Below are 13,672 nucleotides of genomic sequence, written 5' to 3' on the forward strand. Positions count from 1 at the left end.
GCCTGTCCGGCACGCGGGAATCGGCACTCAAACGGCGCCAGACCAATATGAGCGAGGCGTGCTGGGGGCGTGCGTGCTTTGGCCAATCAGCGGCGCGGGCGAATCCTTCAGTAATGACTGCGCTTCTGCAATCACGGCTGACACAAAACGCGGCTCGAGGCGCGTCTGAATCGTGCGACAATTCGTCTGGTGAGCCTTGAGTCACCATACAGTATGTAGCTCGTCGACGGTTGGGGCTCACTCGCAGGCTGCGTGTCCCTGTCGCACGATGCATCGGAAACCCACACAGTCTCTGCCGGCGATGGAGACCTTCGACCCGCGTTGCCTCCAACAACGCGATCTCTGTTGCTGCGGCCGTACGCACAGGTGCGAGAGCCTCCGTTGGCACGTCTTCTGGTGGCTTGGTTATCGGTGTCGATGTCACAGGGCGATTGTTGGCTTCGCTGCTGGAATCGCACGGTGCAAGATAACGCGGCACGTTATCTGTGTGTTCAGTCGGGTTCTCCACTTCTCCCGCTGGTCGGCGTCTTTTTCTCGCCATAGGAGGCTCGCGCTTTCGTTTTCCGAAGGCATGCTTCGTTTAAAAGTTCTTTTCGAACGAGCGACGATCCATCACTGGCCTGGGAGCTTTCATAAATCCGAATTCTGTGAGTGTCAAACGAAGAAAGACGCCGGCCGGCATGGTTTTCAAAGCGGACAACTGCGGTCCGCTGTTGTTGCCAGCTTGCCTGCTGCTGCAGCAGCAACCAATGGCGAGACGCCTTTCAGTACGGCAACCAATTGGAGGCCCGCTTTGATCGCATGGCCCGTGTGACCGCCTCTAGCAGACCCGCGCTTCTTTTGTGTTTGTGTGTTTGTTACAAGATGGCGATGACCGAAGAATTCAGAAACGGAATGGCGAAACTTCGAGCTTTCGAACGATACCAAGATGGCGGCGTTTGGTGGCGGGAAAGACGGGTTAGGGCTCCGCGAACTGCGGTGATTTTACGCGATTTAAAGCTGTTTTCTCGCCCTACGCGCTGATAAATTAATTTTTTTCGGGCACTTTTAGTGCGTTTTCAGTCAAACCATTTTGATACAATGTAGATTAGGCATTGCAGATACCGAAACACGTCGTTGCCAAAAATAGATCTTTTTTGAGATTTTTGCGATCTGATCCCCTCTTCCCCCCTTAAGCATGGAAAGCACAGCAAGTCTAGAGATATATAATGCATGTTCCCAAAAGTCGGTGCTTCAATACAGTGATGTTACGTGGTCAAGCGTATGCAATGTATTGCAGTGATGCGTACAAAGAGTAGAAAGAGGCCACTATCGCAGGACACAGTATGCATTCCTTAATTATACACTCATGCACCTGCCGTCTCTTGTTACAGTACGAGCACCGATAAGCCTTATTAATGACTGGCAGGCCTTCAGAGCTATTTTGGACATGCCTGTTGTGATTTGAGCCTTCGGGAGCTGTAAAGGGCATGCATTTTTCGAATGTTTTCGTAGTCCTTAGGAAGTCCAAAAAATGGAATGTTAACTGTATTTGCACACTCATTATTTGCTCCATGGTTTTCATGGGTTTTCTCTATGAAAATATTAATGAGTGGAATAATTTTAAAATACAAATGGAAGACAGGCTGATGGCTGGCATTGGCAGCTGCAGCAATGGGCCATTGAAATGCGAGAACAAATGCATTGATGAGCTATTTCACCTAAGTTATTGTATTGAGAAGTCTCACTATTGCAGTATGCGTGTGGGAGTCCTAGTTCCTGCCAAAATAATGAAATTCCTGTGGCATTGCCTTACAGAGGAGGACGACGACGACGACGATGACGAAGAAGATGAGGAGGAAGAGGAGGAAGTAACCATCAAGGTCAAGAAGCCATCCAAAGCACCGCAGGCCAAACGTAAAGCAGATGAGGGGCCCACAGAGCAGACAAGCAAGAAAGCCAAGCAAGGAGGTGCACGGTCCAGTCGGCCATAATATTGATCAGTAACACGGGTCATGGGGGCCACACGGGTGACACGCTTGTGGCAGTCATGCAACACACACACACACCAATGTCGCACCCACATTTTTTAACCATTGTGATTGTAAAGATTGATGTATTACCGATTCCCTCCTCATTGATTTTGTTCTCTTTTATTCATTGCAGTCCCACTTTTTTTAATAAAAATAACTATGTTATGTGATTCACTATGTGTCGTTCCCCATAAACTTGCATGAATGGCTGAAGGCAAGGAGCCTGTAAATTCAGCTATGTTACTGTGCTTGTAGCAGAGCGTTGTCCTCTGCGTGGGATACTGGAAGTTTGACCTTGTTGTGATAATCTGAGTTCTGCCATGCTGGTGTGATTGGGATGGGAAGCATTCAGAATGCTGGCAACATGCTGCCATGCTGTGGATGCAGTATATATGTTTGGTAGCGTATTAAAGCATCGAGTCTTAATCGTAAGTGGAATGTTTTCATGTTGAAGTAGTGGAGCAAGGCAGGCAATATGGGGATGCATAATCTTAAAGCAATGTGCATTGTCAATTAAAATAAAAAGTTTGGGTGTGTGCTACACCCATTCAATGTAGTTCAGTGCAAAATTTCGGTAGTAGCTGATGTAAACCTCCTCTTCTGCTTTATCTAGATGGCATTCCAAGGTCACTCCTCATGGACGTAGGTAAGGACATTGTTGGTTTGCACATCGCTTCTCCAAAAGAAACCGAGCAGCAGCCGCGTTTCCTTGTAGCAATGAGTCTGTACAGGTGGCCACTTTCCATCTTGTTTGCAGATGAATACGACAAGTTGTTCCTGTATGTGGGCAATCTCCCAAAAGGCTGCGCTGTTGAGGAAGTGAAGGACCTGTCCCCCGACATTGTCAGTGTGCGAACGAATGTCAAATTGGGCGAGAAATTGTAAGCTCCTTGGACAATTTTTTAAAGATTTTGTACTTGTAACCAGGCTTAACATTTTATTTTATTTGTGTGAACAAGGTGGAAAGTGCAAGTTAGCGTGCGCAGACATGTTGCTACTAATTTTAAGGAAAGATGGACCTCAAGAATTGGGGTTTTGAGAGATTTCTCAGATTTGAGTTATTACTTGTGAAATTATTCTTGGTCATTTAACTTCTATGTCCTCAAAAATCAAGGCTTAATTCATACAAGAAATTAGTGAAAAATCAATGTGAATCTGTTGTGGTGGCTCTTGAAACTGCAAATTTAGTCTTGTCTGCTATCTCTGAACGCCTGCCTCTGTGCTCTTCAGTGTTGTACACCATTGCAGTATGTGCAGAGAGGTAGAGCAAGCCTCAATCTCGTAGACGAGACACCTTCAAGCTTTGTATCTTCGTTGGGAAATACAGAAAAATTGTTCTTTTGGTAGTATGTTTTCAGCTTCTCTCCTGGCCATTTAAGTCACTTTCAAATTCTTTTTCTCAATTTTCATTTTGATGCAGTTTTCACGTGTGTGTACAAACTTTTGTGCTCTAAGGGTCTGACAACCAATTTTCATGGTATCCATTTTTAGTGCAATGGAAAGGTTACTGGCCAGTGTCTAATATAAAGTGATAAGGTGGAAAACACCGTGGAACATTGTTAATCAGAATTTAATCTTCAGTGAGGAAACTTGACTGTAAACAGTGATAGGTGAGGGAGATAGCGATTGTACACTGACATTGGTGGGAGGCAAACAAGTGCAGCTGTAGCTGTGAAGAAGTACTATTTTGTTAAATCAAGCCTATGTTTTTGCGTCTCATGTTTTCCAAGGTGTTGTTATTTCTAAAATAATAGCTACGTGTTTTCGTGGTTTCCTGCCAAACTGCTTTGATTATTAACCAGTTGTTTTTCTTAGCCGAGCCAAGTTCTCAAAAGTGAAACTAAGCTTTTACCTCTGATATCCAGTTCAGAGTGCTGCCATAGCCACGCGTGGGCTAATGTCATGCTGGCACCTGTTTGCGACACTAGTCGTTGGCATTCTGTATCTCGCACGGAGACAGACCACACAACTCTGGGTACTTGCAAACTCTCACGGTTACAACAGCATGTGCATCGCCATGCATTGTGAGACGTGTGCCCCTCGTTAGCGTGGACTTACTTCATTTCGCAATATGCATACAATAAAGGGCAAGTGTCTAATAATATACGAACTGCAATTTTAAGCAATACGTATGCTGTATTTAATAACAGCCAACTTAGGTGAAGTAATCTCATACACTGCATTTGGAGTACTAAGATTTCACTGCCAGACGACGCAACTTACTGGTTTTTGAGACTTTCTTGGCCAATTTAAGATTAGAATTCCTACTTAAATCGCAGACAGCGCGCTGGATTATGTCAGTATATATCATAGTAATTTCATTTCCATCAATGTCTCACAACACGTTCTGGCCAGTTGTCAGTCCCTTAAAGAAAATTTTGCACAGAGCCTTTTCGGACAACGTAGAGTTTTGACATATATATATAACATACTGATACCCCTTGCAATATTTTTCAACTAAATATTTGAAATGCTGATACAGATAATGTAAAATATAATGTGATTCTGGTGATCTTTTGTTGGAAATGTAGTGTGTTATGCACATATCTCGGTATTCTAGCCTTTATGTGGTGCAAAAAAAGTTAAGGCACGATGCTCCGTTAAAAATTCTAAGCTAAAATGTGTGCACACACACACACCAAAAAAAAAACTGTTTGAACTCTGAACTACTACAGCTGTAATAAAACTGATGGCAATTTGAAAATCATCTAGAACTGTAACAACCAAATTTCAAAGTCCTAGGTGAAAGTTTTTTTTCAAAGGGACACTAAAGTGAAAAATGATTCCTTCTGCATCAGTAAATTATACCTGTGTCACACGGGCACATTTGGAAGGCCTTCCAGTCAACGGCCTTTGAAACGCCACAACTCTTATCGACTCAAAGGAGTTGTCACGCTGCTACACGGCACTATTGAAAGGCCGTTGAGTAGTTCAGGCGTTTCTCGCACAATTGTGTGGCGCTGCGGATCTTTATTTTCGTTTTCATGTCACGAAAAGTTAAACAACATTAAAACCATTTAAAATCACTATAATTTCTTTTATATTTGTTTATACATTAAAAAAAAATTTGTTTATACATTGCCGCCATACATATATGTTTAGTTTTTAAGTTGTTGAGTAGCGAAACTGCGGCAACGTTTGCGCCGCTCGATGCGGCTGCCGTTCTGGTGTGTGTTCGCACATGTCAAGTGGCAAAAACAGTTTATTGAATAATGAATAACACTCGCATACAGTGTTTTAAGAGCATTTGGTTTGATTTGTTCTTTCTAACCGTGAGTACGAGCACAATGTGAACGAGAAGGCATGTTCGCGCTGTTTCCGCTTCCGTTGCTCAAAGGCCATCGAGATTTCGATAGAGTTGTAAGGTGCTCCGTTGACTCGATAGACCATTGACTCGGCGGCTTTCGGAACGGCCCGTGTAGCAGCTCGAACTTCACCTTTGAGTCAACTGACTATCGGTTGGAAGGCCTTCCAAACGCCCGTGTGACAGGGGTATTACCTTTCTACAACACCGTTTGGTGTTTGGTGAGACGTTTGGTGAGCCAGAAAAAGCGCAAGAACGAAATACGGGCGGTGACGCCTACTTAAGTTCCCGCAGCTGGTGGCTGTGACGTCATGGATTTTTATGGCATCTTCTAGGGTCTACTAATTATATATAGCGGTACAGATTTACTACATTGTGTTCTAAAGGAACCAAATATTAAACATGGCAAGTTTCGGGAACCTTTACTCATCCAACGTGGCCCAAATGCGAAAACATACTTTGGAATCCCTGACGTCACGCTGACGTACCGGCGCTGGGGTTTCGGCGCGAAATTCAAATACTGGTACTTGGACCTTCATTTTCTCATCTAATAATCAAAATATTTTTTTGAAATGACTGCCTGCAGGGTTCTGAAACAATTCTTCATTAGTCTAAACTGATTTATCGTTTCGCCTTAGTGTCCCTTTAAGGAGTATCTTCACCTATAAGTTTGTCAAGCAAATTTGTTGCAAGTCAGTGTGTCTGCAATGCGAACATTAGATATTCAATTTTGATATACCTTATAAGTAGAGCTGTACATTTAGTAAAGCATGTGCAAGAGTGATTAGTCCCTAAAAGTGAATATTTTTAAAGCATTTTATTTTCTAAAGTGCGAAACTGCACTTGGATAAGGTAATGCCTCGTAGCGTGACCTGGTAATAGTGTTTCTTCAACCTTATTGTGAAGACTTGAGAGTGTAAGGAAGTCCATGCAGACTGCCCAAGGGATTTGCCATTTATAATTGACCCCTATCAGAATAGCAATTCAACCCAAACATGCATACCCATCTGTGAAACCATGTTTTCCACTTCGCATTGATCATACTGTTTACGACTGGCCAAATTACTACTAAACTTTAGGTTGGCAGATTTAAATGTAGCATGTTAGCTATAGGTCAAGGATAAGATTTTTCTGCAAGTGCTTTTGTTAAATGTTCATGCTCCAGAGAGTTCCAAATAGCCGGTAAGTGGGTTAAAGGAATGGTGGCTGAAAGTTTGACTGCTAGGGTAATTTAAGTCTAGACGTTTTTTTGGCATGTACCATAGGTACTGCAGGCCAAGCTAAGATGTATGCGTGTGCTGTAGTTGGCTTACAATGTTGGCCCACAATGTTGCATATCATGCAAGACACCCGAGAAAAAATGCAGCAGGATAAATCGTGTTGCCCAGTCCCTACAGTGAGGCTGCATACCTTTTAATTTTTGTCTCGTTACGCTCCAGCATTGCATTGATTCTCAATCTGCATTGTTATATTTCCTGTACACTAGCATTCTGTTTCAATAGGACAACATCTCGTCTGGTTGGGAAGCAAACTTATAATAAGGAAAAAAAGATAGACTAATGCCTATGCAAGATGCTTGAAGAGCTTACTGAAGTGAACCTAAGCTTGAGGTATCAAACTTAGAACTCTGTAAACAAGGCTTCTGTGTGGAAGCGGAAATGCCTTCTAACCCATTTGACCACGCCACTTTGGTCAGCGTTCTGTCTTTTCTTAAAGGACCCCTGAAATGGTTAGGACAAATTTTGCAGACGCGTAGGGTACAGCTCAAGTTAATCATTCGCAACACAGCTTGTGTGAAGCGTCTCTCATTAAGAGAGCTACGGATGACTACAAGTTACCCTCCTCCATAGCCATGCTTTTACTCAACTCGTTCGCCGAGTGATCGGGGCTAAACTGCTCCGCCTTCACTAGCTCCGAGTCATCATGGCACGTCGTGTCATCTACTTCCGGTTACTGCTACTGTGTTTAGGTTGAGCTCTGTGCCACCAGATGGCTGCACCGTGCAGATCATTCGCGTTTGCGCATCTGCTCGTCATGTGAAACTGCAAGGTCAAGTGGCCAGGCCCTGTCCCCTCCCTTGCATTTAGCCAAATACAGTCGCCGACCGTTTATTCGGACCTCACGGGGACTGCGGAAATGTCCGAATAAACAGGTGTCCAAAAAAGCAGATTAAGAAAAAAAAAACTCCTTTATTTCCACGCACTTATTCGGGCTTGGCAGTAGGCTTTAAGAAATCGTGAATGCGCTGTTGCACGCCATTCCGTTTACCCGCACTCGGATAAGCCTGGACCTCGGAGAGGGTCGTACGGTCACTATAGGCGGCTGAAAGCACAGTCACTGCTTGTACACGCTCCGCATGCGACGGCAGCGTAGCACATGGTGCGTCATCTTCCGACTCGGAATCATCGTTCGGTGGCGCAGCAGAAACCTGACGAATGATCTCGCCGTCGTTGAGTTCTGCGCAAGTCAGTACAGCGGTATCAGCACCTGTGAAACTGTCAAATGAGACGGTGTCCGGAATCGCAATGCAACCACTGCGCAGGTCTCGGAAGAACATTTTCGGCGTCAGTAGGGGCACATCGGAAGGCGACAAATCCTAGGCGTCCTGGCACCCGCTTGCCGGCATTCCCCAGCGCAGTCTGCGCGGGCACTGTCGGCGCCATTAGACACTTGACGCAATGTTTCCGTATGCCGCGTTGGATCACCGCAACCTCGACACAGCACACAAAGCAAACACCACCACGCTGGCACCAGTCGCACAAACAAAAACGTAGCCTACTCACAGCGTTGAGCACGGTGAAAGAAGCAAATCAGCTGCTGGATTGTCTTGACATGGCTTACTAAGCTGAGACCGGAACTGCTGTAGCCACGAACCAGGCAAAAATGATGATGAGCGGGGATGTGCAGCAGCGCCACTTCGTGGGGCAGCAAGGAGGCTCCGTTCAAAACATCTCCAACTCTTGCATACGCCTTGTGTACCGCCTATAGAGGTGCCACTGATAGCCACCTAGCGGCCGCTTCCAACAGTACGTGCGAGAGCAGTAGCAGACGACAACCCTTCGCAACAAGGATGGCTGAAGTTTGGGGCCTGCGGTTTCTCCTTTGTTGGGGTCCCAGGCTGCTGCTTCTGCGGTGACAGCTTTAGGGAAGACTGATCGCTGTGGGAGCGGGTATGAACACGTTACCGGTGTTTGGGACAACATGGTACACATACATGCCAGGTGTGTCCCACAGCCAAACGCCATGAACCCCAGTTGCATGAAGTGTAGCTCATGTTAACTAGCCGATAAATTTTGTTGAGTAATGTGATGTCTCAATAGTTCTTTTTTAAATTCTACCCTTGCCGTAATGCTGCTTCTGTACCTCGATACTAAGCACCCGTCGTTAGTGCAGACTTGTATCAAACAAATCCACACGGTGCTGTGTCTGCATGTGCCGTTGTGATTTTTCTGCAGATGAATACATGTGACATCGCCGAATAAGTGCGGTCAAAGTCGCCTCAAGAAGACTAATTGCGAATTTATTGATGGAAATGCTTACACCAGTCAACGAAGTCGCCAAATGCACAAGTTAAAGGGGTTGGGACACCAAAATTTGAGGCTCTAAAAAGTATGTTGTCGGCTGCTTCCGTATGCAAGGAGACCCACAACGAGGTATTGGATGCTGCAAACATTTCAAAATTTTAATTCAGCTCCAAAAAGTCAATTAAAGCTCCTTCTCATGGTCGAGACCCATCGCTAGCGCGGCAGTTATGATGTCACAGCGGAGGAACGAAAATATTGATGTCATGGTACACTAGCACAAAAACGTGACGTATGATGAGTAGCGATGAAATGCCGATTACGGCTGAGCCCAGCGACCGAGCATAGCCGTCACTATGACCGAGCTACAGGCATATAGAAATCCTTTCTTAATGCAAAGAAGGGGTAAGGTGTGCAGACATGGACACAGGAGGAGAGAAGTGGACAACACGAACGCTGCATGGCGGCCCGCGAACGGCAAACTGCGTGCGGCGAGTTGCCGTGCTGGTTATGGGGACGGGCCTTTACACGTCGAGTGTAACGCTAGCCGGCCGACTCCGAAAGGCACCAGGATATGCGGCGTTCGTGTTGTCCGCTTCTCTCCTTTTGTGTCCGTTTCTGAACGCAATTGCCCCTTAATTTGCATTATGAATCCTAACCAACTAACTCAGCTTCCTGTCAATCTAAAAATCCTTTCTCTGTGCTACAGGCTTCTAGAACACTGTAACCGAGCTAACCCTGGCCCCTGGCTGACCGAGACATGCACAGTGCTGTCGCGGAGAGCAGTTGACCTAGCATCCGCGAGTCGCATAGTTCGGCAGCTCAGAGCGGTCTGTCATTTGCTTGGCCTTTCTCAATGTGAAGGCCCGTCCACATTACCGGCACGGAAACTCGCCGCATGCCCTTTGCCGTTCGCGGGCCCCCGTGCGATGGCGGTTTCGCTCGCGAACGGCGAGATTTCCTTGCCCTAGAGAGGACGGGCCCAGGACCCGTTTGTGCTGCAGCCGTACGGCGAAGCGGCCATTCAGCGACCGAGGAGTGGTCACTCTGGCAGCGACGGCAGCGACGGCAGCCTCACTGCCTCTGATCGTTCAGCGCAGCCGATATCGTCGCTAGGCCTTTTCTGGTTCACTTCAAAGCTATAGCTTACAGCGCTTCGGAATGAATCACCGACTCTCACAAACTGCAATATTTTCTTATCGTTGATGTCGCTCTTCGCAATAATTATAATAACTGCGACATGCACTTCGAATTACCAGTTGTTTACCTCTGCTGGCAGAGCATGCGTATGCGCGAGCAGATGACGCAGCATAGTTTTAGGTCACTATTTTTGTGACCCATGTGACCAAGCCGTGTTGCATTTCCTTTCCTATGACGTCATAGCATCACCCGGAGACCACAAAACGAAATCGCTCGGTATAATAATGCTATTATTAAATTATTTATCGGGTATATATGAATGCTGCAGTGTGTATCGTGCTTCCTGAAGCAGTACGCAACGCTTGAATTGAAGAACGCATCAACGAAAATTTTCGTGTCTCGACCCCATTAAATAAAAGCATGTGTTAGTGCTGTACCGCCGATGCACTTGTGCTGCATACGCCGATGAACTGCCGTTCCTGCTGCAGTTTTTGCAATTTTCTAATCCCCAAGGGAGCTGCTTGGAAATGTACAAAGCTAAAGTCTAACTTTTCAGTACTTTTTTTTGTTTTACTAGAGGGAGGTGCCACATGATATATTTAAAGGCAGAACAGCGCCAGTCGTAAATGAGCGCTGGCGGCAAGGCCGGGTTTAATCCTCTGCAGCATAAACATAAGAAAAAACTCAGTGTAGTACAAAATTCACATGCAAGAAGGGACTACGTATGAAACAAACAAATCACTCAGCGTGTTAAGTCTGCTCAGGCAGCATCGAGGTGTGATGACTTCCCAAACGTGACGCGAACTTTTCAGCGAAAAATGGAACAAAATTACTATATGCAGCAACTGTTCGCAATTCTCGCCCTGAACTGCCTATTTTCTTAACACATTTCCCAAGAAAACACAATATCTAAGATGCCCTTGGGCGAAAAGAATAAAGCTGTTAACCCTTTGGGGGTAGATTTTTTCGCCTTATGCGACTGCCCAGGGTCGATTATTTTATTGCAGATTCCGATTCTTCTTGGGGACTTATCTCGAAAAAAATTCACAGCAATTTTTCTAGGGTGACCGTAAAGTGAGAAAAAATATTTTGCGTTGGTATATATGCACTCTTCATTCATGAATAACAACAATAAAAAAGGAACTAAACTTATCAATTAAAAATTTTATGCATTTCTATGCACATAGTTCAAGGCTTTGAAAATCCGCACACGGGAATATTTCGCAAGCCTCAAATGTTCCTGCTCTTACACTAATAGGTACGTCTATAGCGTAATCGAACTGCATAGGTGCGCGCACTCAAGAAAACTGTTTGGTTGTGTGCCCATCAAAAAAAGCAACACGTGTGTCAAACTTCTGCTAATCTTCATCTCATCGCCTACCAGCTAGGGCAGTTAGTTTTCGCGAGTCTTAAAAAAAAGAAGCGGAAATGCATGCACGGCGGCAATCCTTCCTATGTTCACCCCTGTGAGCACTAAACGAGCGAGAAACAAGCGGTTGCCTTTTGTGTTCTCAAAAACGAGATAGCCATCAGTTTCGCAAATGCAAAAAGCCGAAACCGCCCGCGAAACAAAATCCAAACGGCCTCTCGCACACGCCAATGCGCGAGTGGTAGTATGTAGACGTGCGGGAGCAAACTAGCACTAAAACTAACTATGCAACGAAAACAGAGAGGGAGGCGCACGAAAAAATTCTCTGTATCCCCACGTAGTGGCAACACATGACAGAAAAGAAAGTTAGGAAATTGGTGCGCTTTTAAATGCACAGACGGCGCCGTAAATATATGGCATCGACCATTTTCGGACTTGTTCGCTGCGCTGTATATTTACGTCATTGACCGTCAAAGGGTTAAAGAAGCGCTTCCTTGGTATCATTCCGATAAGACACAGCGTGGTTTATACCTTTTACAAACGAGGCAGGGTGAAAACCTTGCAGCTCAAAAGAATCAATTAACAAGAGTTATGCATGGAGCAACTAGGAACAGTTAAACATGTGCGAAGTCATGCATAAAATAGATGTAAAGAACATGAAGTGCACGACACCTGGTGCGAGGATTTATCGGGACACATAAAACCAACAATTTCAGTTCTTGCAAGCTTCAATAGCTTTAACATACAACACAATGCGCTTGTGCAGTAGTGCTGCTGTCAAGAATGGCGAACTGCGAAACAAGATTGCCACACAGTTACGACAGGGCGACACGACGCGCACCTCTCCCTCTCCGTCGCTGCAGCTGGGAGGCGTTCAAAGAAGCGGCCTTTGCGCTGGAATCCGCCGCCTTCCTCCAGCCCCTTCGACATTGTGACGGAACTAGTTCGGTGCGTGAACAATGATTCCGGAGTTCCCCAACGCGGAGCTGATTTGACACGCATGGACAAGCTGCCGCGGGAACTACGTATTTTTGTGCTTCTCACGCTTCGGAGTGGCGCAGAACAACGAGCGACCCTCGATCGGCTCCGATAGTTCCCGGAACGGCACCCCGCGCGGTTGCCTCTGTGTACAGAGCGCGGTTGCCTTTGTGTACGTAAACTGATCTGCAGTGCAGCGGCGAGTTGGTGATGAGTAAACGAACAGTCGCCGCGTCGTATGACCGGCGGATCGAGTGTATAAAAACTGTGGTTGTGCGAATGCTGGGCACACTTCTCTTGAGCAGTCATGTTAGACTGAGTCACTTCTCTCATGCAGTCCTGTTGGACTAATACTCTTTTTCTCAAGCAGTCATGTTAGACTGATTTAATTTCTGTAAATAAACCCTTTTCCTCGTTCTCGATGAGAAACAGTTCTTCACTTCATCAACGATCTCAGCGTAAATAAGTTGGACGACGGCATGGGCCAGCTACCTTCGAATTCATGCGGTACTCCAATCTTGGCAAAGGACCACGGACGATGGGATTGAGCCCCCAATCCTGACAACTGGTGGCAGCGGTGGGATGGACTTTGCGACATGGCGCTGTATCTGCGGTGAGTGCTTGGTTTTTGCTTTGACTCTCTAGGCTTCATTTTGTGGTTGTTCTGTTTAGAACAGTAGGGAAGCTAGATTGTTGTGTGTTAGCTAGGTTGTGTTTTACTAGCTAGATTTAGAGAGCAGAATCAAGGCAGTAAAGCAGCAGTCATGGAATTAAGGACACTGCTGAGAGACGAGTTGTTGATTGTTGGTGAGGAACTGGGCCTAGATGTACGTAAGGAAATGCTAAAATCAGAATTATTGCATATCATTTCCGAACAGGCCAGTGAGGAAGAAGTTGAACTGGGGTTTGAACTTCTGAAAAAGAGAGAAGAACGAGAGAGAAAAGAAAGGGAGGAACGCGATAAAGAAAGGGAGGAACGCGATAAAGATCGCGAGTTAAGAAAAATGCAACTTGAACTTGAAAGCAAACGTTTGGAGTTGTCTCAAGGAAGTGAAGGCGCTCTGGGACGATCAAGTGAGGCAGAATCATACCGCATGGACAGGCTATTAAAGCCATTTGAGGTCGGGACCGACATAGGCTTGTTCCTATGCAATTTTGAAAGGACTTGCGAAAAGATGAACTTCGGCCCGAGTACATGGCCACAGCGGTTGCTGTCTATGTTGCCGTGTGAGGCGGCGGAAGTAATCGCCAGACTGAGTGTGCAGGATGCATATGATTATGCAAAAGTTAAGGCTAGTCTCCTGAAGAAATACCGCCTTTCAGCCGAAGCTTTTCGGCAAAGGTTTAG

The 13,672-nt window shown here is 45.8% G+C and overlaps 1 protein-coding gene across 1 annotated transcript in view; it reads left to right on the top strand.

Moving 5' to 3' along the window:
• LOC135915075 (nucleolin-like) overlaps nucleotides 1-13,672 on the top strand; it is an 82,252-nt gene that overhangs the window by 16,685 nt on the left and 51,895 nt on the right. The window contains exons 5-7 of the mRNA XM_065448056.1: nucleotides 1,798-1,950; nucleotides 2,626-2,658; nucleotides 2,770-2,893. Of these exons, the coding sequence (XP_065304128.1) occupies nucleotides 1,798-1,950; nucleotides 2,626-2,658; nucleotides 2,770-2,893 (310 nt within the window). The remainder of the gene's footprint in view (nucleotides 1-1,797; nucleotides 1,951-2,625; nucleotides 2,659-2,769; nucleotides 2,894-13,672) is intronic.

The sequence above is a fragment of the Dermacentor albipictus genome, chromosome 1 (assembly GCF_038994185.2).
Source record: "Dermacentor albipictus isolate Rhodes 1998 colony chromosome 1, USDA_Dalb.pri_finalv2, whole genome shotgun sequence".
Lineage (NCBI taxonomy): Eukaryota > Metazoa > Arthropoda > Arachnida > Ixodida > Ixodidae > Dermacentor > Dermacentor albipictus.